This window comes from Neovison vison, chromosome 8 (assembly GCF_020171115.1).
Source record: "Neovison vison isolate M4711 chromosome 8, ASM_NN_V1, whole genome shotgun sequence".
Classification (NCBI taxonomy): Eukaryota; Metazoa; Chordata; class Mammalia; order Carnivora; family Mustelidae; genus Neogale; species Neogale vison.
Genome location: NC_058098.1, coordinates 53,761,533 through 53,788,607, shown reverse-complemented (window position 1 = coordinate 53,788,607; position 27,075 = coordinate 53,761,533). Strand labels below are relative to the sequence as shown.

Below are 27,075 nucleotides of genomic sequence, written 5' to 3'. Positions count from 1 at the left end.
CTGGTCAGTCACAGAAGCGTGAAAGTCACTTGTTTAATGATCTTCTCCTCTACTCCATAGGCTCTGGGCAGATTTCAGTGTCCAAAAACACATTCTGCAGTTTAAGGAAGGATATATGTATAGGAAGGAGAGCCCTGTATCTTTGCTCTTCCTGTTCCCTCTGCCCAGAATTCCCCTCGCCACCATGCCTACTATTTCATGTCTTCCCCAACCTCCAAGGGCTGAAGGGTCATGGAACCTTTTTCTGTTCTCCGGCCCAGCTGTCACTTGGTTTGCCTCTTCTTTGTTCCACTCATCACAATGCCTTTGGTAACTGTTCTCTGGATGCAATATACGTTTTATACTACTGTATATATCAAGCTCATTACGTGTATCAGGTGTAACTACTTTGCCCTGAGATGTAACTTGCTCTGTGTTTTGCTTACACTAAGCACTTAACAAATGAATAAACTGAGTTGGAAGTCTGAGACACTAGCTTTAGGTTATTAGGCAGTGTCAAAAAAATATCAGACTCCAAGGAGAGACAGGTCATGTTACTGCAGAACAAATTCACGAGGTTTAGACCAGCTCACGAAAAGCAGCAACAACAATAATGGTAGCTACATCATTTTTCAGAGTTTCTTATGTGCCTGGTACTTATAAGAACTTTACTTATTTTATCTAACATTCCCAAAACATCCTGGGATGAAGAGTATTACCAGCGTTACAAATAAGGAAACCAAGTAGTTAAGTACTTTTGCAAAGTCTAGCATCTAAGCTGTCCTTCCTAATAAGATTCTATTCAGAGGCTATGGGACTCCAAATTTTTTAACCAATCTTTGAATCCACTTTATAGTTCAGAATAAACTAAGGGAGAAACAGGATGATCAACTTGGACTTCTCTTCCACTTTGCCACAGCTTCTGTAATCTAAAGAAATGGGAGGATTTGGGAAGTCTAAACTGAAAAACAAGCAAACACCACTCTTTCCCTCTTATACACTTGCATGAAACACACAGACACACACCTATGTGCATGCACTTTGCATGTGTTAACGATGCATTCTTCCGACCACAGCCTATTGATCCTTTCCCTGGATCTTTCTGATTCCCAGGTGAGGTATACTCTCTCATGGAAACACGTCTCTTCAGAACCCATTTTAGTGTGTAACTTTTTTTTTTTTTTTTAAAGGTTTTATTTATTTATTTGACAGAGAGAGATCACAAGCAGGCAGAGAGGCAGGCAGAGAGAGAGGAGGAAGCAGGCTCCCTGCTGAGCAGAGAGCCCGATGCGGGCCTCGATCCCAGGACCCTGAGATCATGACCTGAGCCGAAGGCAGCGGCTTAACCCACTGAGCCACCCAGGCGCCCTTTAGTGTGTAACTTATTTAATATTATTATTTGATTAATATCTGCCTTGTCCTCTGGGATACAAGCTCCCTAACTGTAAGGACCACTCCTGCTTTTGCTCGTCATAGTATTTCTAGCACTTAACTTGCTGCCTGGCAGATTTTAGGTGTTCAATAGTGAATGCGTTTATGAGTGAATAAATGGATGAATGCCTAGACAAATTTCATCAGTAGTTGTTTCATACTTTTTTTTTCCAATTTATTTATTTTCAGAAAAACAGTATTCATTATTTTTTCACCACACCCAGTGCTCCATGCAAGCTGTGCCCTCTATAATACCCACCACCTGGTACCCCATAGTTGTTTCATACTTAAAGAGGAAGCCTGGTACAGCAACATAAAGAATGTTAGGGATAAGGGTCTCGGGGCTAGAAACAATTAGGAGAACATCCACTCATTCTCACCACTAGTTCTATCAGCCTTGTTGCATCTGCAACCATTGCCTTATCTTTCTTTCTGTGACGGTGGCTGGACAGTCTAGATTCTTATCTAAACTCAACCCCTTCACTTTTTACTGGATCCTATTCCCTCTTGCCTCTTCAGTGTTACTCATTCTCTCTCTCATGCATTATCAAATTTTCACTCCCTACTGCAGCCCTATGCAACAAAATTTTCTACAATTTTCTATGTCCATGCTGTTCAATCTGGTAGCTACCAGCCTCTTGTGGCTACTGAGTACTTGAAATGTGGTTAATCACTGAGAAACTGTCTTTCTTGAAGTTTAATTTAAATTAACTTAAATAGTTACATAAAGATGATTTACATCAACATCAAACATGTTATTATTTTTTCCACCTTAAAAAATAACTAGCCTCCCTTGGGGCGCCTGGGTGGCTCAGTGGGTTAAGCCGCTGCTTTCGGCTCAGGTCATGATCTCAGGGTTCTGGGATCGAGTCCCGCATTGGGCTCTCTGCTCAGCAGGGAGCCTGCTTCCCTCTCTCTCTCTGCCTGCTTCTCCATCTACTTGTGATTTCTCTGTCAAATAAATAAATAAAATCTTTAAAAAAATAAAAAAAATAATTAGCCTCCCTTGACTTCACACCCCTTCAATATATCATCCCTCTTTGGTCCCTCCTTCATAGTATATTGTACAAAATGTTTGTCTATACTCCCTGTATCTACTTTGCTTTCCTTCATGTATTCTTAAACTTACTGCAGTCTTTTTTCTTTTTTTTTAAGATTTATTTATTTTTTTGACAGAGAGCACAAGAAGGGAGAGAGAGAGAAGCAGGCTCCCCACCAAGCAGGGAGCACGATGAGGGGCTCGATCCCAGCGACCTGAGCCAAAGGCAGACACTTATCCGACTGAGCCACCCAGGGGCCCTCTATCTTTTGACTCGATATGTCACCATAAGGTTGCTCAGCATCACCAGGGACCTCTGTGTTACCAAATCCTATGGTCAATGTTGAGTGCTCATTTTATCAGAATGAGTAGCAGCATTTTACATGGTTCATAACTTCCTTCTTGGAAGACTTCTTTCTTAGCTCTCTGCGCTGGGTGTTCATCTTTGCATCCTCTAAATACTGAACCGTCACAAGCCTCAATCCTTAAACCTTATATCTCCTCTATATTTTGTTCCTTGGTGCTTTCATGCTTTCCATGGCTTCTCATATTAGGTATAGGCTGCAGATGCCCACAAGTATCTCTAGCTCTAACTCCAGACTTGCACATCTTAGAGCAAACCCCCTTCTGAAACCTGATATTTGGATGTCTAACCCATGCCTTAAGCTTCATATTCCATTGAATCACTTTTGATTCACCTTTTAAATCTGCTCTTCCCTCAAACTTTCCCATTTTAATCAGTGCCACCTCCATCTTTCTAATTGCTCACGCCCCAAGATGTTTGGAAACATCCTTGACTCATATGCCAAAGCCAATCTACCAGCAATTCCCTCTTTGTCCTACTATTTAAATAAAGCAAGAACCTGACTCTTTCCCATTACCTTACCTGTAAGCCCCTAGTTCAAGCCACTACCACAGCTAGCCTGGATTATTACAAGAGCCTCTAGACTGGTCTCCCTACTTTTATTTGCCTTTATTCTCTTAAAATCACCTCTCCAAACAGAAGACAGTGATCCTTTAAAAATGTAAATATATTCATATCACAGCAAAACATGGAGCTTTCCAATGGTTTCCCATCTTTTTCTGAATAAAAATCAAACCCTTTATAGCAGCCTGTAATAATCTTCAGAATCTGGCCCCCAGTTACTTCAGAAGTGGGCGGGACCTCTCTCCTCTCCCTGACTTCCTTCTTCCTCTAATCCACAAGGTCCTCCTCCCTGTTCTTTGAAGGGGCCGAACCCCACCTTCAATCTCTTTATCGTGACTTATTTTACATGACAGTTCTCCTTTTTTTTTTTTTTAAGATTTTTATTTATTTATTTGACAGAGATCACAGGTAGGCAGAGAGGCAGCAGAGACAGAGAGAGGGGGAAGCAGGCTCCCTGCTGAGCAGAGAGGTGGATGCGGGGGCTTGATACCAGCACCCTGGGATCATGACCTGAGCCGAAGGCAGAGGCTTTAACCCGCTGAGCCACCCAGGTGCCCCAGGACAGTTCTTATCCGTCTTCCCAAACTAAACTTTGGAGCCCTTAATCAAGAGTCCAGACTCGGCCTGTTTTGTTCTCTGCTGGATTCCCATCTCAAACAGTGCCTGGCACTGAACAGGTGTTCAATAAATCAGCGCCGAGTGAGTGAATTAATAAATTATACTACTAATGCCTAGCAGTATAACTCAGTATAAATCATTTAACCTTTTTTTGGATCTCATTTTCCTCATCGCTCAAAGGAGAGAGAAACTAGATAATCTCAAAATGCTCATTTATTCAGTAAATATTTAATGCAACCTACTGTGTGCTTGGCACTGTGTAGGTGCTTCAGCTACAAGAAAAGGTCACAGTCCCTGCTGTCAAGGAGCTGGATATTGAGTGGATAAACAGCCATACGGGGAATTACCGTGGAGGGCTTCCAGGGAAAACTTCTGAGTGTTCACTGGGCAATGGGTAGGATACAGCTGGGTGAAAGGGAGTGGAAGCCAGTTCCCAGCTTCCCACGTGTGCACAGGGAACCCTTCCAGACTGTAAACCCTGTGAAGGCAAGGGCTTCCGGTTTTCTCCCAGATTTGGCTTCAGACTCTTATCCTTATCGTTATCTCACCTCGGATACTGGTGCGTTTATTGAACGAAGAAGCGGGGTGGGAGTTGGGGAAGACAATGAATTCAGTTCCACCTTTAAAACTAGACGACCCTGGTTAGCACCCACCTCTGTCATAAGGCGAGGCGCTGCTTACTGATTTAGGCTTGGACCCACGTATTTTTACACTATGTTCAAGCCCCACAGGAACACAAATCACATCCTATTTAACTTTGGCACAGTGCAAAGGTCCTCAACGTTTTTCTGTCCCACACCTCTCAGAGCTTTCCGATCAGGACGTTGCCATCCGCTCGGCAACTTCGGTGCTGAGCCGGCAACAAAAACCGCGCACGCCCGCGAATTGTCCCACACGCTGGGACCTTCATAGTCGGCTCTTCTCGAGAGTTCCCGGGTGTCCTTGCTAGTTGGCCCCCCGCAAGCTCCTGCGCTAACCTGGGAGGAGTCGACCTCTGCTGACTCTACCAACTGGAAAGTGAAGGGGTGGAGGCATTGAACATGCTGAGAGAAAGGTTAGAAAATGAAAAGAGGATCCCGCTCAGATAATCAGGCACGATATGTTATTACTAACATATCACACGGGGCTCATATGTCCTTGGAGAAATCGATTTGTCTATCTTCTAAGCGTAAAACAACGCGTGGCTCCCCCTACATCTGGCGCGTCCGGCCTTTGGTCTCTCCCGCGCCGGGCGACCCCGCGGTCACGTGCTCCCCCTGTCCTTCTCGCCCAGCGTGCATCCTGCGGTGGGGACGGCCGAGCCATGGCAGCCCTGCTGAGACCAGCTCGCTGGCTCCTCCGAGCCGGGGCAGCCCCGCGCCTCCCGCTCTCCCTGCGCCTCCTCGCAGGCGGCTTGAGCCGGCCGCACGCCGTCCCTTTTCTGCCCGCCGGCCGCGGCGGGCCCCTTGCAGGGTGAGTGCCCACGCGCTTTTCTCTGCCTGTCTGCGGCGCGGGCGTCCCCCGGGGTCGTGGTGCTGGCGGGGGCCGGGCCTGCCTGTCTTTCTCTGTGCCCTCTTCCTCGCCCTAAGGCCAAACGTTCCGGGGTGTTGGACCCCGTTCCCCAGCGGGGGTTTCGGGTGACAGGGTCAGTCGACTTGAGAAGGTCACGGCCGTGTGTTGGGTTTGCTTCCGGCATGGATTTAGCTCTCGCTTGGGACTGCGTTTTCCTGTCCTCGGGCTACTGGCGACCTGTTAAGGGGGCGGTAAGGGGCGAGGGGCTTTGAAGGCTGCTGCTGGATCGGATGTTACTCTTCTCCTTAAGGCTTCACGGGCTTGGATGCTGTCCCACGTGCGAACATTATCGGTGATCAGTAACCAGCTAAAACTAGATTTCGATAAGTTTATATTTGGGGGGTGGGAGGGATAGGTTGGGAATTTGGGGTGAACAAGGGATAGTTTAGATAGGGACGTTTAATTGTGATCAGCTTGGGCTTTTGCCTACATTTTCTGGAGTGGAGTTTTCTTCGATATTTACAGGGGTGCGGTATGGGTTGGGAATTGTCACAGTAGGGCTATGTAAGTGTCAGTGAGTGAATAAGGGAACATGTGCAGGCGCTTCGTGGGGATAAAAGGATGCCAAGGGCTTAGTGGTGTCAAGCGCATGAATAAATGCTTCATGGATTGAGGTTTATCAGGAGATAGGTCTGGCATAGACTTGGAGAGGAGATAAGGAAGTTTGGTGAAAAAGTACTGGAGTAGTATTCTGTCCATCTGAGAAAGGGAGATGGGCACTGAGCTTTTAGTATTGGAGAAAAACTGATTTTGAAATACTGTTAATAAATAAAGGTACTTTGGGAGACAGTTTAGGACTAAGAGCTAAGGATTTGCCGTTGGACAAGTTAACATTTCTAGGCCTCAGTTTGCTTAGTTAGATGGAGTGGTAATAGCGTTGGTAGTACTGCATGAGATTATCTATAAAAAACACCTAGCATAAGGCCTGGTACCTAGTAAGTGCTTTATTAGTTATAATAATAGTAATAACCATGATTACATGGATCTTTGTGGAGCAGCCTGAAAACCTATTCTCTGCATAAAATTATATGGAGGAAAAGTTTTATGACTTCTTAATCACGCAGTTATAGATCTTTGGAATGTAGCCTACTTGTAACTTACCGCCTTCTTGGATTTTGTTTTTAGGTATGAACAGTTAACCTTCAGGAACCATGCCTCTGCATTCTCAGAAAGCATATCTCTTCTTTCAGAGACTTTATTTGGAGAAAGTTGTGTTAGTTACTCTTATTTTTTAGTCCTTAACTATCCCTGTGAGGCCAGAGGAGGGTGGATGGTATCTCTCATCGTTCCTGTTGTGTTTGAGAAAAACATTAGAACAGAATCTCGTAGAAAGGGTATTGGCCTGGGTGTTCATCAGACCTGGATTCCATTTACTTGCTATATAATCTTTGATCCTTAGTTTCATGATTTGTAAAGTACGAGATAACAAGGCCTTTCTCTCTCCTTTGCAAAGATGGTTTCTTGTCGTTTAGGATTCAGCTTAAATGCTGTTTCTTCAGAGGTTTATCTCCGCACTCAATGTAAAAACTACCCTATTTTAGTTTTATCATGCTGTGTTTGACTTGTCTAATATTAATCTGCTTTTTGTTTGTTTTCTCGGTAGAAAAAATGAATTACGTAAGAGCAGAACGTTATCTTGCTCACCACTGTGTGCTCGGCTCATAACAAGCAATGAGAAGAGTATTCCCTCTTTCTCTCGTATTCTTAACAGTCCTTTTATATAGTCTCCTGTCCCACAGCCTGCAAGCATGCCAAGATCTTTCCTGCCTGAAAAAAGAAACCCTTTCCTAGGACTCTGGACTCATCTCTGAGTCAGTTTCCCTTCCCCTGTCCCTGTTTTTGTCTCCCTTATTTCCTCACTTTATATTTACTGTTCCACCTACTGCAGTCTCACTACTGGCAAAAGCCATCATTGTTTTATTTATTAATTTTTTATTGTATATTTTTATTTTATATTATTTATTTAATAAGTACGTTTCACACCCAGCGTGGTGCCCAACATAGGACTCGATCTCGTGACCATGAGAGCGCCACCTGAACTGAGATCAAGAGTTGGATGCTTAACCAACCGAGCCACTCAGGTGCCTCTGTTTTATATTTTTAAATTATAAAACTCATGTTCCTTGGAGAGCAATTGCAAAGTACAGAGAGAATAGTAATAAATTAAGAATCACCCTTAGGTTCCTTGCTGGCTCAGTTGGTGGAGTGTGAGGCTCTTGGTCTTGGAATTTTAAGTTTGAGCCCCATGTTGGGTGCAGAGATTATTTAAAAATAAAATATTAAGTAAATAAATAGATAAATGAATGAAAAAAAAAAAAGATACCCTTAATTCTGTCACCCAGAGACAGCCATTGACATATGTATATGCATGTGTACATATATATATGTATATGTATATGTATATGTGGGAGAAGGAGAAACAGGCTTCCTGCTGAGCAGGGAACCGGATGTGGTGATTGAGCCTAGGGCTCTGGAATCATGACCTGAGCTACGCAGGCGCCTCAGAGCCTCGGAGCCTCACTTCTTAGGGTTCCTTTCCATGGTGTCCTGTATCCTAGCTATAGCAAACTACTACTTCTGAGTCCTCTACAGCAGGGCTTTTTAATGAGCATAAGAATTCATTGGGGGAGGTGGGGGAAGAATTCCTTGGGGATGTCATGAAAATGGAGATTCTGATTTTGTAGGTCTAGACAGGGGAACTGAGATTCTGCATTCCTAACAAGCCCCAGATGGTAAAGGTACTATTGGTCCAGAGCTCTGTGGGTCCATGTTGCACATCTCTTTGCCTTTGAATGTGGTGTTTACTCTTGGGATGTGTCGCCCCTTTCCCCTACTCAGGTGTTCCTTTTCTCTGTTAAATCTTGATTGCTTCTCCCATTTGACCTCTGCTGTTTTGTGTTTCCCTTCGATCCTGAATCATTAAGCATTATTATATGTACCAAACAGCATGATTACATCTGTACCAAACAGCCCTCCAGACCTGGCTGTAAGTTCCTCGAAGGCAGTGATTTTGTCTTTTTCCCTCCCCTGGTGTCTGACTTTGTGGTACATGATAGGTATCAAATATTTTTTGAGTAAATCACTGAAAATCTTAGGCATTGAGGAAGGAATATTGTGACATGCAAAGACATTTGAAGGGATATTTAATCCATGCCTGTAGTGCAGTGAACGTCCACAAATTCATGCCGATCTTGATTTCTTTTTTTTTTTATACACCGATCTTGATTTCTAAGTATGTCCTATGAAAGACAGATGAGGATTATTGAGTCAAATTCTAGAATTATTAATTTATTAATAATTAATTTTATTAATTTGTTTTCAGACTTGAAGCGCCAGAAGGTATATACTTCTGTATTCTTTAGTCTTGCTTCTCATTCCTATGTCAGTACCTTTTTCTTTTTTTTAAACAAATTTTTCTTAAAACCCAGCTCTTCCCTTATCTTCTGTGGGAAGTTTGAGGGGCAAATACTATTGCTTTCCCCCAGACTCTTTTTTTATTTTTCTCATACTTCTGAATCAGAAGCTGCTTATACTTTGTTGTGAGAGTTTGCAGACTTGTGCTTCAGAAGAAAGATAAGCTTTGAATTAAATCTGTTTAGAAGTGGTTCTAGATTGATGATTGGCTTAAGGGTGAAGAGCACATACTGCCCTATGACAGAATGATGTGACTTCTAAGGTTGGAAGGAAAGAAAACTTTCCCTTGTTTATTTCTTAATGAGAAAAAGATTTTCTCAGCAAATATTAAGAATCTGTCTGGGTTATGATTCAGCCTCTGGTTTCTGTGTGTTTATAAATTTATCAATTACAGAGGGCTGTGATAGGCACATGTCCCACTCCTATATGTTGTCCATAAAAGAGGAGCGTAATACTGTGGTTTTTCAGAGAAAAGAGCAGTCACATTTGTTTGTGGTAGGGGCTCAATTGAGTTTAAGAGGACACATGGTAATAAGTAGTCAGAGTGCTCTAGGGGAGGAGAGCATGGAGGGACTTGGAGACCATACTTCCATCCTGTGTGGCTACGTGGGGTTAGGTGTCATGGAAGTTGATATTACCAAGGCCAGTTGATTCCTTCTAGCTATTAAGGTTGATTAGAAGTTGGTTATTTGATGGTTGGGAGCCATTGGAGGGTTTTGTGAGGTACAGGTCTTGACAAAGTTTATATAGACTCAGGAGAGATAGAGGCGGGATGGAAAGACCAATAGGAGCAACACTGATCCACAGATACGGGCTAATAGGACTTCAGCTAGATGGTACAGAACTGAAGCAAAAATAAAAACAAACCACTTCCTTTTCTTGAGAGGGAGTGAACAGGAGATTGGTCAGCATGTTGGCAGAATGGATTTGGAGATGAGGATAAATAGTAGTACCTTCGGATTAGATATTTTCCATTTTCAAGTTGTTTATATGAATATATCACACATGTATTTCATCTTCTATGGGTTCATATTACAAATTAGGGAACAAGCTTAGAAGAGTCAAGTAATTTGGGATCTCCAGTTGGGGATTTAACTGTAGACACTGATGCCCAGTTTTGAAGTGTTTTGAGTAATATTGTGCTTTAGGTGTTGAGGGGATTGCTTATGGACATAAAGACATTTTTTAAAAAGGTGATATGATACATTATAGATTTAGAAATTAAAGACTATCACAGATAACTAAGCACTTAAGATCTGCGAATGTAAACTCTGGAAGGAATCTTTAGAGTAAATCTTGTCTATCCCTGTCTCACTTTATAGAGCCTAAAGAGTGTCTTGTTCATGTCACATCATCATAGGTCACAACATGTGTAACTGTTCATCACTTCCTGTCATAGCTGAGACAAAGGAGAAATACTTTTGGACTGGAAGACCTTGAGGGGGAGGGGATGTCTGGATAGGTGGAAAGGAATTGGTGTTTCAAGCCAGGAGACTTTTAAGTATGGAAGAGTTGTAAGTGGCTTTTCTAGTCTAAAATTTTTGGTGTGTTTAGGGGACAGCTTAACTGGACAAGACTTTTTGGAGAATTGAGGTCTTGTGAAATAGTTGCATGAGAAAGGTCATTGAGATAGCTTTACAAAATATTTTCTTCAAAGGTCACTCAGCAGACACTTACCGAGTGTGTTCTATAATAAAAGCTATTATTGAGCCCTGTTTGTTAGGAATTTTATATATTTTTTCCTTATATGATCTTTGCAAGGTAGGTATTTTTCTTCAGAGGAAGTAACTAATGATTAGAAAGACCAAATACTTTTACCAGAGTCACATAGTTGTTAAATAGGCATAGTTTAGATTTGACTAGGTCTTTAAAAATAAGTGTGTTTTCTGCTATTACACTTTTAAAAGAAGGTGCTCTGGGAAGTGTGCAGTTAATATTTATTATGCTGACTTTGCAGGGTCCTCTATGTATACTTTTCTCAGTTTTGCTCAACCTTAAGGCGATTATGTACTGCCTTCAGATTTTTTTGTCCGATCTAAGTACTACTGACACTGTTACTTGTATTTAACGTTCTTCTTAACATTGGTTTTAGGTTTAAACTGATGTTATTATAACTTAATTTTATCTTAAGCAAAAATATTAGTAAAATAAAGAGCTTGATGTGATAGTTACTTTTAAATATTAATTAAAATAGATAAAACGACTGAAATGAAAATTTTTTGTTTAAATACTACCTAAAACCATCTTGCCTAGCAGAAGGGTGATATTTTTGGAAACACTGCAGTATCTCAGTTAATCTTTGTGATAGCCTCGTGAGGTAAATACTGTTAACTTCTGGATTTTACAGGCTTAGAGTTGCAGTAACTTGGCCACCCATCTTATAAAATGGCACAGCCTGAAGTCAGGCTGGTCTATAGGACTCAGGCCTGTGCTCTTAAAACTCAGAGCTCCTGTGTTTCTGCAGTGCCATGGAGCCTTCTATTTTTGTCTCTTTTTTTTCTTTAAAGATTTTATTTATTTATTTGACAGAAAGAGATCACAAGTAGACGGAGAGGCAGTCAGAGAGAGAGAGAGGGAAGCAGGCTTCCTGCTGAGCAGAGAGCCCGACGCGGGACTCAATTCCAGGACCCTGAGCATGACCTGAGCTGAAGGCAGTGGCCCAACCCACTGAGCCACCCAGGCACCCCTATTTTTGTCTCTTAAGATTGTGCTTGTCAAGTGTTCATGAAAATGGTACATAATGGGGTAGGATATATAAGAAGATTAAGTAAGCCTCTAAAGCTTTTACATGAAATTTTCTTCATCATATTTAAGGAAGTGAGAATGAACAAATTGCATTGGTGAGACTTGTTGCTTGGAATTTGCAGTTAAATGGGCAGGGAACTTTGGTGATAGGTGTTTCTTTCCCATTTCCACACCCACTCTGGTATAAACTTCCCTCAGCCTTTTACTTGGACTACTGCAATAGTTTTCTAAATGGTATCTCTCTCTCTCTCTTTTTTTTTTTTTTTTAGATTTTATTTATTTATTTGACAGAGAGAGAGATCACAGTAGGCAGAGAGGCAGGCAGAGAGAGGCAAAGGGAAGCAGGCCCCCTGCTGAGCAGAGAGCCCGATGCGGGACTGGATCCCAGGACCCTGAGATCATGACCTGAGCCGAAGGCAGCGGCTTAACCCACTGAGCCACCCAGGCGCCCCTGGTATCTCTCTCTTAATTCTTGCTACCTTCTAATTTATTCTTCACCCCCCAGTTAGACTAATCTTTCTAAAACAGAAATAGATCATGCCATATCCCCTGCTTAGAAACCTTTAGTAGGGTTCTAGAGTTCTGTAGCTGAAATAAAATCTGTACTGAAAATAAAATCCAGACCATTTATTGTCACAGTCTTTCATGATCTAGCCCACTCACAAGCCCAGTCTTCCTCTTCAACCTCATCCCATCTGTGTTGCTCACTTGCTTGGCCTGCTGACTATCTGGCTTGCTTGGAGTACTTCTCTGTTGTGCATGGCTGCTGTTTTTAATGCTCAGCTAAAAAATTGGTGGAGGCTTTCCATTCTTTAGTCTCACCCTCCCAGTCCATGTTTAATTAAGATGTATTCCTGACCTTAACCTTGGGCATCTCAGTTGGTTAATCGTCTGACTCTTAATTTTGGCTCAGGTCATGGTCCCAGGATTTTAGGATTGAGCACTGGGACATGCTCTATGGGGAGTCTGCTTAAGATTCTTTCCCTTTCCCTCTGACTTCCCTCCAATCCCACATGCATGTGTATATTCTCTCTCTGTCTCTCTTTCAAATAAATAAATCTTTAAAAATAAAGGCATTATTCGGCACCTGCCTGGCTTAGTTGGTAGAGCGTACAACTCTTGATTTCATGGTTATGAGTTAAAGTCCCACATGGGGCATGGAGCATACTTTAAATAAATAAAAGGAGGCATTTTATTTTTGAGTTTAACATGTTAAAACTTAACTGGAATCAGTATCTGTATGCAACTTTTTAAGAAGAATTACATACTGTGACTAAGTTGGGTTTATTCCACGTGTGCAAAGCTGACTCAACATTTGAAAATCAGTCCATATAATCATACATACCAACAGGCTAAGGGAAGTTCAAGTGGAATAGGTAAAATGAGAGGTGGGTGAGCCCATGAAATAAGTTTGAGATCTCCATTGTCTACAGAACAGTACAGCAAAATAAGCAGGGAGAGCAGCTTTATGGTCATCAATCTTGTATTTATGGACATGTCATAAAATCCAAATGCCTTTCTTTTCAGCCATTGGAGGCTTTCCATTTTCTAGTCTCACCCTCACAGTCCAGTTTTAATTTTCATTACTTCTAGTGTGAACCCCCTATTGCAGCCATGTTCATTTCCTTGATGCCTTTCTGCCATGTTAAACTCATTTCAGAGAGATTACCTAAATACAGATCTGGGACTTGGATCCTGTCATTAACTACCTTTTATTGTGACTTTGGGCAAGTTGTTTCAGTTTTCTTATCAATAAAATGAGGATTATGGTAATAAGTTTTGTTACCTAGCATGCATCATTAAATGCTTGATAAACATCAATTACTGGTTATACCTACTCTATCACATATCTGTATCCCCCCCCCCTTTTTTTTTTTAAATTCTGGGAGCTCCAAAGTGTTAGATGCTAGAGTGACTCATAATAGCAACGGAGTTAACTTGGGAGGGAGAGTTTGAGAACGTGTGTGATTAGTTTGGTGCACATTTGAAGCTAAAAAAGAATGAGTGGGGTACGTGGGTGGCTCAGTGGGTTAAGCTTCTGCCTTCAGCTCAGGTCATGATCCTGGAGTCCTGGGATTTTTGGAAAAGGCAAAACTATAGAGAAGGAGAAGTGTGGTTGTAGGGGTTTAGGAGGATGGGTAGGGGAAGAATAGGTGGAGCACAGGGCAGTTTTAGGGCAGTGAAACTATTCGGTGACTACTGTAATGCTTGCCATACATTTGTCAAAACCCATAGGTATGTACATACACAGAGTGAACCCTCTTGTAAACTACGGGCTGTAATGTATCATGATTGGTTTATTATTTATAACACATTTACCACAGTAATGCAAGATATAAATAGGGGAAACTGGGTGGAGGGGGAAGAGGAACTCTGTACTCACTGCACAGTTTTTCTGTAAACCCAAAAATGCCCTGAAAAGGTAAAATATTGGAAAAAAGTACAGACTTAAGAGAGGAGTCCCATGGAAGCTTGCTTAAAATAATCTGCACTGCATGCCTTTTTGAAATAGGGACATTCAAACATAAAATCATTATTTTTTTTGTACTGTAGAGTTAGAATAATTGCCACCAGCACTAAAACAATGACAACAACACTGAGAATAACAATGCCAGATTTTGCCAGAGAAAGTTAAAGGGTTATCTGAATACAGTGGTGATTGCCAGAGTCTCAGGAGGGAACCTAAGATGTTTAACTCAGAAATGCAAAGGAGGGCCTCTGGGTGGCTCAGGTGGTTAAGCGACTGCCTTCTGCTCGGATCGTGATCCTGGGGTTCTAGGATCGAGTCCCAGATAAGGCTCCCGCTGCTCTGTGGGGAGCCTGCTTCTCCCTCTCCCTCTGCTTGCAGCACCCCCTGCTTGTACTCGCTCTCTCTGTCAAATAAATAAATAAAATCTTTAAAAAGAAAAAAAAGAAATGCAAAGGAGCAATTTATGACACATTGATGAAAAGTTAATAATTTTCCCTTACATGGTTACACCAGTTTTGGTCATCAGAATTTGGCTTGTGCAAGTCTGATAGGTAGGTGCTACACTACATGGACGTACTTTCACCCCTGGACGACTTCTTTACTTCTGTCATAACATACGTACTGTTCCAGGCATGGAGTTCCTAATTTCCTACTGGGTGTGTTTCTGTGGAATTTAAAAATAAATTTTGGGCCAATAATCAATGTAGAAAGCACTGCCATGTAGGGAAGCACTGGAGACTTCCTTTTTAAGAGTGAAGCATCCTTTAGTTAAGTATGTAACCCTTCACCATCATTCATTCTATGGTGGATTCATGGTTAGTTCAGCATATCCAATTAAAGTCAGGTATACTTGTGTGAAGGAGACTTGGCCTCATTAAAGATCTGTTTGTGAGAAAAATTAGCTTTAAAATGTTGAGAATAATGTTCTGGTTTATTAACTTGTCTTCTGTCTAAATTTTGTATTTGTTAGATCTTACATTTTAAAACTGCATTTTATTTTATTTTTATTTTAAAAAGATTTTTATTTATTTATTTGACAGACAGAGATCACAAGTAGGCAGAGAAAGGGGGGGAAGCAGGCTCCCTGCTGAGCAGAAAGCTGGATGCAGGGCTCCATCCCAGGACCCTGAGATCATGACTGAGCTGAAGGCAGAGGCTTTAACCCACTGAGCCACCCAGGTGCCCCTAAAACTGAATTTTAGCAAAAGTTTTACTTTTGCGCTTTTTCACAGCTTACAAGATTTGAGTTGTGTAAAAAAAAAACTTGGCAAATATATTTCGCTACAACTTTGAAATTTCTTTCTCTTTTTTAAATATTTTTTATTTTGAAGTGATCTCTACACCCAACATGGAGCTCGAACTCACAACCCCGAGATGACAAGTTGCATTTACCACCGACTGAGCCAGCCAGGCACTCCTGCAGTTTTGAAATTTACATATTAATCAGTTTTTGTTGTTGAACAATATTATTGATTGCACACTCACCTGAACTTCATATATTCTGGATGATTTAAAATAATGTTATTTTGTGTTTGCCTAACAAGGGTATAGTTCAGTAAAAACTGATCCAGTAGGTATAGGTTCATGGCCAGAGAAAACCTTTGAAAATAGAGGGTAAGTATTTAGGAGTGGTACGTATTTCTGTAGTTTGTAGGTGGTTAACATTTACTTAACTCAGCTTATTTTAACAGACTAATCAATTAGCCATCTATAATGTGCTGAACATTAGGTTTGTAAAAGTAAGAAGACTTTGTCTTAGTGTCCTGATTTTTTTCCATTGTTTTCCGATTTGTTTACATAGATAGAATCCTTGAAGGCCAGAGTGCTTGTGATTTGTCCCAGATCATGGTGGTAGAGTTTCTGGTCTAGCATCAAGTTACTGCCTTTGTGATTTACATAATCTTGTGGTGAAACTTTTTGGTATAGCTTTCTTTATTGTAGCATCACATACTCAATTATTCAATTTGTGACTGGTTTTCCAGGTTAATAACAGGCTAAGAAACCAACAGTTTTATTTATTTATTTAAGATTTTATTTATTTATTTATTTATTTGTCAGAGAGAAAGAGAACACAAGCAGGGGGAGAAGCAGGCTTCACGTTGAGCATGGAGCCCAGACGTTGGTCTCCATCCCAGGACCCTGGGATCATGACCTGAGCCAAAGGCAGCCTCTTAATCTACTGAGCCACCTAGGCATCCCTATTTATTTATTTTTGAAAAGTTTTTTTTTTTTTTTTTATTTGAGAGAGAGAAAGCACTAGCAGGGTGGGGGAGGAGGGGAGGAGCAGAGGGAGAGGGAGAAGCAGATGGTCCACAAGGCAGGGAGCCTGATTGGGGGGAGGGGTTTAAGGGTAGAGGAGGGCTCCATCTCAGGACCCCAGGATCTTGATCTGAGCGGGAGCCTGAAGCTTAACTGACTGAGCCACCCAGGCATCCCAACAGTTTTATTTTTAAACTCACTACTTTGTAAATATTTTTTTGGTACTTGTGGTAAAGATGTGCATATACATGAAAAATGGGGTTATCATCCTGAAGGCATCCCTGGATTAGTAAGTATTTTTACATCATACTTCATTAATATGTGCTTTGTATATATTACTTAGTTATACTTATTGGCTGCTCTTGGAAAGTTTAAGGTATTTTGGGATAAATGTGTAAATCTTTGCACATTAGAAATTTTGTGTTAGGGTGCCTGGGTGGCTCAGGTGGTTGGTTAAGCATCTGCCTTGGGCTCAGGGTCATGATCCCAGGGTCCTGGCATCAAGTCCTGCATCAGGCTCCCTGCTCAGCTGGAAGCCTGCTTCTCCCTCTGCAACCCCACCCACCCACCTTCCCACCCCCTGCTCATGTGTGTGCTCATGCTGGCTCTCACGAAAATAAAGTCTTTAAACAAAACAAAACCCAAGAAAACCCCAGAAAATTTGTGTTAAAAAGTGGTGTTGGAATACAGAGTAAATGTAAATTTGATTCAAAGATTTATGACAGGGTTATCCTCACACATAAGGATTATTTTTAAGTTTGATATTGTTTATCAGGTACACCCTGTATTTCTATAGTATGGAATACCTCTGCTTTCATTGTTTTAAAGCATTTGGCTTACGTGTTAGGCTCTGTATTAAAATACTGAATGGTTTAAAGGTTTTTGTCTTTATAAACATACATGTTCTAGTCTGACATTACCCAATAGACAGACCCTTTTTTTACTTTCTGAAAATTAATGATGTTTAATACCAGAAATCCTTTTAAAGATTGAATTTATTTATTTGACAGAGAGAGAGCACAAGCAAGGGGAGCGTCAGGCAGAGGGAGAAGAAGGCTCCCCACTGAGCAAGGAGCCTGATGTAGGGCTCGATCCCAGGACCTGAGCTGAAGGCAGATGCTTAACCGACTGAGCCACCCAGTGCCCCTAGATATCCAGTTTTATTTTTTATGATTGTAGTTGTTAAAATAAGTAGAAAAGTATGTAGTTAGTAGTTTGACAGATGAAAAGCAGATATGAATTGGGAACTGAAACATTTAAAAAAAAGCATAAAAAAACCTGCATAATTTGAACTTGGACATTGGTCTTTTATTAAATTCATAATGAGATTATACCTAGAAAACATTTAAAAACAGTTATCAGAATTATATATATATTTTAGATCTCTAGTCTCATTTGTAGAGGTGAGAAGAGCTTTGTAGCATAAACTGCCTCATTTTCTTTCATTAACCTGGTTTTGCTTAAGGGAAATTTAAAAAAAACCAAACACTTAAAGCATGCCATATTATTGTCTTAGTTTGAAATGATTCCATGCAGAAGGTTTTCAAGGCCAAATCAATTATTTAAGGGATTTACTTTGCATACTTGTGTGTACATGTGATTTTATTTGAAGCAAAAGGCAAAACTTCTTTCTTACACTCTGAGCATTTTTGCTTTTGCACCAGAATTTAGGTATTTGATATTTAGGAGTATTTAATTTGATATTTACCTACCAAATTAGGTATTTGGTAACCAATAAACTTTGTATAAATTTTGCTCAAGAAGAGGGGCGCCTGGGTGGCTCAGTGGGTTAAAGCCTCTGCCTTCGGCTCAGGTCATGATCTCAGGGTCCTGGGATCGAGTCCCACATTGGGCTCTCTGCTCGGCAGGGAGCCTGCTTCCTCCTCTCTCTGCCTTCCTCTCTGCCTCCTTATGATCTGTCTCTGTCAAAGAAATAAATAAAATCTTTAAAAAAAAAATTTTGCTGAAGAAGAGAACATATATAAGTTCTCTTATGTGAGGAATTGTCTTAGTTAATTGCCAATTGTGTTTCATTTTATAGAGGGCTACTGAACCAAGCCAGGCGATATGCCATTGCTGTTGAGAAAAAGAATTATCTTCAAGAGGAGCCTGCTTCTTCTCATAGAAGGACTGCCAGTCAGTTTGACTGGGCTCTAATGAGACTGGATAATTCTGTCCGAAGAACTGGCCGCATCCCAAAGACTCTACTACAAAAAGTCTTTGACAATACCTGTAACTCAGGTATTTGAAAATTTTCTGTGCAAAAAGTTGAATGTCTTAATAAATACCTGTTTCTGGGCAGGCTCACTGTAGAACACATTATTTGATATTTTCAATTTTGTTTGTTATTTTTTTGATCGTCACGATTTTATGTTATGATTGTGATCTTTTCAACTCATCAGGGCAAAGTTTTTGAGTAAAGCATTTTGTTTTATATGTTTATTTCAAAATCAGCAACTAAAAATGGGTCTTTCTCCTTTCCCTAGTTTATAAGAGAGTCACTTTCAGTGTAAATTGTCTTGGCAGTTATTGTTTTTCTTACCTTCCATTGTATAATGTCCGCTTTTTTTAAGATGCTTATGCATGATGGATTTCCAGAAAGACTGATAATCCTTAATTTCCCTTTCATTTTCACTTAGTTTTACAATCTGTTTGAGCCACTTACTCTGATAATCCAGTAGAAGCTTGTGGACCTTCTTACCACCCTCCCCCCCACAAGCCCACATGCAGACACACTCATAATTTTGCATCTAGTTACACAACATGTACCAGCTTCATAAAGCCCATCTGGATTTCATTCACATTAAGAAGCTGTGGAATCTAATGATGAGGGGTATCAAAGGAAGTATCCGTTCTAATTATGTGCACTTAATGGCTATTGTATTATTTTCTCTTTTTGATTTATTCAGTTGTATGACTATTACCGTAGTTACATTTAGGACATTTTTATCTCCTCAAAAAGAAGTCTCCCAAATCCTTAGCCCTATCCCCAAACCCCTCATCCCTTCCAGCCTTAGGTGACAACTAACGTACTTTCTGGACTTGCAGATTTACTTATTAAGGATACTTTTTTAAAATGGAATCATACAGTAAGTGGTTTATTTTTGGTTTTGTTTGGTTTAAAAGGCAGCTTTCAGGGACATGTTAGATACATGGAAAAAGGGAGAAGGAAGTTTGTATTGTTTTGTAATTGATTGTAAACCTAAATTTGGTATTGATGAGTTTTAACTGTACTGTATTGTACTATTTTCTTAAGATACTAAGAAGCTTAGCCTTTGAATTGCAGTAAGCACTGCTTATAAATTCAGTTCTGGGTATTTTTATATGGTATAGAGTTGCAGATTACATAGATTGCTAATCTTAGCTTCCCTTAGAAAACAAACTGATTTTAAAAACATAACTTTTAGTAACATTGTAAATGATAACTTGTAGATTTGGGTAGGGTTTTTGCCCAGCTTGTGGGTACTTTTAATACTTTCTGAGGCAGGAGATTTTTGAATATTTACAGATTTTGGTTTATGTTTTGATATTTATCTGTATGGTACTGCTACTGCATTAAATATTATCTGTACTCTTTTTTCATAGGTAGCCCAGGTGGTAATCAAGCCTTGCTTCTCTTGCGTAGCTGTGGTTCTCTCTTGCCTGAACTACAGCTCTCAGAGAGAACAGAATTTGCTCATAGGATATGGGACAAACTTCAAAAATTGGGTATGATTGTTTAAAAATATGTGTATATATAAAAGATATAGTTTTTTTTCTTTTGGTAAATAATTTCTTTACATAAATGTTCTAATTCGATTTTATAGAAGAGCTACTTGGTAATATTTATTTGGTGAGTTATAGTGACATCTAGGGGCATTAAGAATAAAATAATTTACTAATGTAGCATTGTCTGTCAGGTATACTCAAATAAAAAAAATGAAATAATTTTCATACAATTATTACTCTTTATGGTAAGTTAAAAAAGAACAAAAAAAAGGCAGTTGGTTTGTCAAAGTTAGGAATGCACATATCATTTGACCAAGCAGTTCCGTTTGTTAGAATACAGTACAGATATATCAAATGTGCAAAAGGATATCCTTTATTGTAGCTTGTTTGTAATAGTAAGAAATTGGAACCAACTCTAGGGTGTCTCGCTAGGATTGGTTAAATAAATTATGGTGGGTTTATGAAATGGAATACTGTGCAACTTGTTAAAAAAAAAAGAAGGAGTTCTTCTTTACTAATGTGGGTGTTCTTCACAATATAAACAAAAATTAAGGTGCGGAATAGTATATATAGAATACTACCATTTTGAAGAAAAGTGTTTATATCTGTATATGCATATAATATTAAAATATTTCTGGAAGGATAATAAATACTAGATACAATTTTTGCTCTCTACCTTTTAATGCCTTTAGAATTTTGAGCTGTGAGCATTGTATCTGTTCAGAAAATAACATAATTTATCTTTTTTTTAAATTAACATATTGTGTATTATTTGCTTCAGGGGTATCGGTCTGTGACTTATCAGTCTTAAATCATTCACATTGCTCACCATAGCACTCCATATGCTCACCATAGCTCACCATAACCTCCCCAGTGTCCATAACCCACTCCTCAGCAACCCTCAGGGAAAATAACATAATTAAAAAGACCATTAGATAAGATCCAGTATTTAATCCTCATTTTTAAAAATCTTAACATAAAGGGACACCTGGGTGACTCAATTTGTTGAGTGTCCAACTCTTGATCTCAGCTCAGGTCCTGATCCTGCGGTTGTGAGTGTGAGCCTTGCATTGGCTCATGTAGCACGTGGAGCCCTCTTAATTAAAAAAAAAAAAAAGAAAGAAGTCTTAGTCTTAACAAAGAATAGAAGGATGCTTCTTTAACATGTTGAAATTTAAAGCCAACAATATCATATGATATTGATCATTGATCATGATCACGTGATATCAGTATCATGTGATATTGATATTTCACAATGAAATAAGACAGGAAACAATACTAGAAATTACTGTTTTTTATTTTACTTACTTATTTTTGAAATTACTTTTTGTTTTTTTTGTTTTGTTTTGCTTTTTAAAGATTTTATTTATTATTTATTTGACAGATCACAAGTAGGCAGAGAGGCAGGCAGAGAGAGAGGAAGGGAAGCAGGCTCCCTGCTGAGCAGAGCCTGATGCAGGGCTCAGTCCCAGGATCCTGGGATTATGACCTGAGCTGAAGGCAGCGGCTTTAACCCAGTGAGTCACCCAGGTGCCCAGAAATTACTGTTTTTTAGATGATGTGCTTATTTATCTGCAAAATCCCAGAAAGTCAATTTATAATAAAGTAATAGGAAATATTAAATGTTCAATAATCTATAACTTTTCCTAGTTAGAAAGCAGAATGCATAAATTTATATTATGTGACATACCTAGTCACAAATATGTAAAATGTCTAGGAATATCCTTCAACAAACATGTTATACATCTATGGAAAAGTCTACAGAGTAAACACAGACTCACCTCAGTTCTGAATTCATCTAGAATTAATCTTGATGACAAGTTTGGTTTTTAAAAGTTTTTAAAAGAAAAGATGAATATTAGACTTCAGAATGGGGAAGAGTTTTCTCAGTAAAAGAGCAGCAGAAAAGTTGAAGATAAAGAATTGATTTCATAAAAAGAAATTTCCACATGTCAATAAGTCATGTAACTTAAAAACACATGTGGAACTGGGAGAAATATTTGTGAAATATATGTACCTTCCTTCACCTTTAGAGCTATAGCCAACCATTATTAGAGTTCAACGTGAATTGATGATGTTTTAGAAGTTTCCAGACACTTTATGGTAACCATCTTGTATAATCGCATCACAGATTTTGAGTTGGAATTGGTTCCCCTTAAAGCCCTGTATAACCCATTATAATGGTTAACAGTTTGGTACTCAGGGCAGACCACCTGCATTCAAGTCTGTGGTCACTTTCAAAGCTGTGTTGCCTTGGGCAAGTGGAAGAGTCAGTTTTCCTCATCTATAAGATTGGGGATGAGAGAAACTGTCTCAAAACTGTTGTGAGGAGGAACTGGGACTGGATCTAGATGCAGAGCACTTAGCACAGTTCCTGGAACATAGTAAGCACTCTACATGTCTAGTAAGATAAACATTAATTTAATAGAAGAGATCTCTGCTGTCTAGAATCTCAAACTGACACCAGATACTTACCACAGGCCTGTGGTGCTACTGGCAGTTAAGTAAAGATATGAAATTTAATTCATACAAACTTAGTAAAACATATGTCATCATGATGACATAATATCATCAGCGGGTTGAGGAAGGCTGAATGGTAACCTTGATTGATGGGGCCTTAGGCAAGATGGACCTGGAAAGAAAACAAAGGGTTTTGGAATAGGGGTAAATTAACAGTAGCAGACCAGTAATGGTGTTCAGCAACTGGAAGTCGAGCCTTCAAAGAAACACTTTGAGTAAATAAGCAAAGTTGATAGTACCACCCTACCTGTGTAAAACAGCTACAAGACATAGTCCATCTTGGTGTGTCTGTACTGTGGCAAGAACTGCTTTCTGTTGAAAAATCTTTGTCACTTTAAACACAGAGGTATTGTCAACATTTTCCAACAGGAAGGGAATACTGTGCTTCATAGGTAAGAGACCTCTTAACATCTGAATAAGCAGTTACTTGTAACTGTACAGTAATTCAGTTAGTTACTGTCTTAAATGCTTAGCTTGCTGTGTTCTGACAGGATTTCTGTGTAGATGGGTCTAAGTATGGAGTGAAATGCCGAAGTGATCATTTTATCCTTTGTGTTTGTCAAATTTAAGTATGTATATTTTAGTTGTGATAAAGGGTTTGATTTTAGGTACTTTTCTAAAAATTTGATTTAAATTTTATTTGTAGGTACTGTGTATGATGTAAGTCACTACAATGCTTTACTTAAAGTCTATCTTCAAAATGAATATAAATTTTCACCAACTGACTTCTTGGCAAAAATGGAGGAAGCAAACATTCAACCAAATCGAGTAGGTAGTTGCTATTTTAAATGTTCATTGGTTACGGCATTTTTTTTTTTTTTAATCCCAGGAAAGAAATAGTATTTAAAAAATAATAACTGGCCCATTTCATTGACAGGTGACATATCAGAGGTTGATTGCTGCGTATTGTAATGTGGGAGATATTGAAGGTGCCAGGTATGGAGCTCTATAAATATGTTTAAGTGAACACATTTGTAAATCTTGTAAGCCTAGAATATATTCACTATATTCACTCCTTTACCTTTTTTTTTTAATTAAAGTTTCTTCTTAGGAAAATTACTTCAGAAGTATTTTATTTTTTTTTAATTTTTTATTTATTATAAATATATATTTTTATCCCCAGGGGTACAGGTCTGTGAATCGCCAGGTTTACACACTTCACAGCACTCACCAAAGCACATACCCTCCCCAGTGTCCATCAGAAGTATTTTAATATAGCAAATTTGGCAATATGACTTTGATAAATATAAAATTGTGTAGGAGGAGAAAGACAAGTGAATATTGCTATTTTAATTAAAAATTTGGTTACCAGAGCAGAGGTTTAAAGATGCTGAGATGTATAGAGTTAGCTTTTGTCTTCGTAAATTGGTATCTTCTAAAGGAAATGTCCTTAGCCATTTAAACTGTATTCATTTATAAAACTGACAATATTCTCTCTTGTTGATTCATATGAAATCAGTTGTGACATTTAGTTCTTTGTGTAAAAATTACTGCTACTTTTGGATGGAGGTTTTAGGAAAGAAAGGATAAATTGAAATGTATAATTCTGTTTTAATTAAATGGATTTTATTAAACTATGCTTTTTAAAAATATAAATATAATTTTTAAAAAAATTTTTAATAAACATATAATGTATTATTAGCCCCAGGGGTACAGGTCTATGAATCGCCTAAACTCTTGCTTTTTAAGGTTAATTAGTAGTATAGAAGAAATAATCAGGGGCGCCTGGGTGGCTCAGTGGGTTAAGCCGCTGCCTTCGGCTCAGGTCATGATCTCAGGGTCCTGGGATCGAGTCCCGCATTGGGCTCTCTGCTCAGCAGGGAGCCTGCTTCCTCCTCTCTCTCTCTGCCTGCCTCTCCATCTACTTGTGATTTCTCTCTGTCAAATAAATAAATAAAATATTTAAAAAAAAAAAAAAGAAGAAGAAATAATCAGGTTTTAAAAACTTACCTGCTATTTTTACCAAGGGTAGTTCAAGTTATATAATTTGATATAATGGAAATAATTTCAGGGAATGAGATCTTATGTACTTATTTTGTAAAAAGTGGTTTTGATGTATATTTTCATTTCTCTTTTATTGCAGCAAAATTCTTGGATTCATGAAAACTAAGGATCTGCCTGTCACAGAGGCAGTTTTCAGTGCCCTTGTTACAGGGCATGCAAGAGCCGGGTAATGTTCAACCTAAGGTTTTATTCTCAAGCAAGGTTTAAATTAGAATAATTTTAGAAGACCTTTAAGCCATGTTTATCTACTCCCTCAAAAATTTTGAGTGTATGAGATAGAACATGCAGCTTTTAAATGACTTATTAAATACAACTTCGATATAGAAAATTTCAACTTTAAAAATTGGGCCAGATCCAAAGTAACTGACTTTGTAAAGTCAGTTCTCTTATACAGCTCTCTTTATACTGTGGAAAATAATTTCATTTTTGAAGGATAATTTCCTAAATGTTATTCTTCTTAGAAAAGTAACTTTGAGTCATAGCATACTTGATTTAAAAAGGACATGTTAATTTAAGGTCTATGTGATTATTATGCAATTTGGTTTTTCTTTTGAAAAAGTTGCCTGTCAGACTTTGAGGTGTTTTTTATTTTTGTTATTTCAGAGACTTATAAGCATTTTAATATGTAGTTGCCATTTGCTAACTCATCTCAGTGGTTCATAAGAATTTTTATTAAGAATAGGGTAGTACATTTTAGGTTGAATTATAATATTATATTGGGCAGTATTGTAGTAATATATCCTCTATTCTTTGAATAACTTCCAGAGATATAGAGAATGCAGAAAATATTTTCTCAGTGATGAAAGAGGCTGGAATTGAGCCTGGTCCAGACACATACCTAGCATTATTGAATGCATATGCTGAAAAGGGTGACATTGACCGTGTTAAGCAGGTATGACTTACGTCATATAAATAAAAATACCTAAAATCATTTGTATAAAAAATAAAATCATTGATGTAAACTTGTGTTCCATTTTGCATGAAGCAGAAAAGTATAGTTTCTATCTATTTTTAAAGGTATTTCTTATAGACACTAGTATTGAAGGAGAATTTTTATAGTTTGGTACCTTGGTGTTGATTCAACAGTTATTGCCGAAATATAATATTTTCTGCTTTATAAGAGAAGTCCTAAACCTTTAGATGGTATATGTTCCTGATTTTTAAAATCTTGGTATTTTAATTTATTTGGCTTTAATTTAAAAATACTGGTTTCTAACTTGTTCTTCTAATTTCTGGAACTGCCTACAGACTCTGGAGAAGGTGGAGAAGTCTGATCTTTACCTTATGGACCGTGATTTATTGCAAATTATTTTTAGTTTCAGTAAAGCTGGGTATTCTCAACATGTCCCAGAAATTTTGGAAAAAATTACATACGAAAGAAGATATATTCCAGGTAGTTACTAAAAATTTATTTTCATTATTTTTCTAAATGTGAATTAAAGTTCTTTAATATCAGGGTATTGTACATGAACATAGGACTCTTTTAAAAGTTAGCTTAATAAGCTAAATAGCTTGAGTTAATGAGCACGTCAGAATGTTTTGATTTGGAAGTGTTTCTTTCCTTTTTTTTAAGATTTTATTTATTTGACAAAGGGAGAACACAAGCAGGGGAGCAGAAGGCAAAGGGAGTCGAAGAAGCAGGCTCTCAGCTGAGGAGGGAGCCTAATGCGGGACTCGATCCCAGGACCCTGGGATCATGACTTGAGCTGAAGGCAGACATTTAACTAGCTGAGCCACCCAGGCGCCCCTGGAAGTATTTCACTATTATTTAGGCAGATAGTCCTTTTGGTGTTTGTACTTTATAAGTTTGTCTTTTGTAGTGATTGCAGTATAAAAATATTATTCAGTTCAGTAACAGAAAATGTCTTTGTTCTCTTCCCAGATGCAATGAACCTCATTTTGCTTTTAGTCACCGAGAAATTGGAAGATACAGCATTCCAAATTTTATTAGCATGTCCTGTATCAAGGGAAGGCAGTCTGAGTGATTTTGGCAGTTTCTTTTTGCGACACTGCGTGACTATGGATACGGTATTCTGTCTGTTTTTACTTTGTAGACAGTGTAATAGGCAGTGAAGTAAGAGTCTACAAAATATAAGAACATATTATGAGATTAGACCAATTATAAGCATTATGAAAACTTTGTTTCTGTGTGTAAGTTGATGAGGTAGAAAGAGGATGAGAGGTTCAAATTTTTCATCCCAGGAGTGGCAGAATGTTTGCAGAAGGTCAAATGGTAGGATATTTGTGGATCCAGCTGATGTGGTGTCTTTTTTTCCTAGCCTGCAGAGAAGCTGAAAGACTACTGCAAGAAGTTAAAGGAGTCCCAGATGCACACATCTCCTTTGCAGTTCACACTTCAGAGCGCTTTACTAGCCAATAAAACTGGTACTATATTCTCATCATTAAAAC

At 38.9% G+C, this 27,075-nt stretch overlaps 1 protein-coding gene across 1 annotated transcript in view; it reads left to right on the top strand.

Moving 5' to 3' along the window:
- The first annotated feature begins 5,274 nt into the window (after positions 1 to 5,274).
- Positions 5,275 to 27,075, top strand: part of LRPPRC (leucine rich pentatricopeptide repeat containing) — a 103,227-nt gene continuing 81,426 nt past the window's right edge. Inside the window, exons 1-10 of the mRNA XM_044263618.1 lie at positions 5,275 to 5,447; positions 18,476 to 18,675; positions 20,020 to 20,142; positions 23,309 to 23,430; positions 23,540 to 23,598; positions 24,746 to 24,832; positions 25,432 to 25,558; positions 25,915 to 26,059; positions 26,549 to 26,694; positions 26,946 to 27,051. Of these exons, the coding sequence (XP_044119553.1) occupies positions 5,299 to 5,447; positions 18,476 to 18,675; positions 20,020 to 20,142; positions 23,309 to 23,430; positions 23,540 to 23,598; positions 24,746 to 24,832; positions 25,432 to 25,558; positions 25,915 to 26,059; positions 26,549 to 26,694; positions 26,946 to 27,051 (1,264 nt within the window). The 5' untranslated portion in view covers positions 5,275 to 5,298. The remainder of the gene's footprint in view (positions 5,448 to 18,475; positions 18,676 to 20,019; positions 20,143 to 23,308; positions 23,431 to 23,539; positions 23,599 to 24,745; positions 24,833 to 25,431; positions 25,559 to 25,914; positions 26,060 to 26,548; positions 26,695 to 26,945; positions 27,052 to 27,075) is intronic.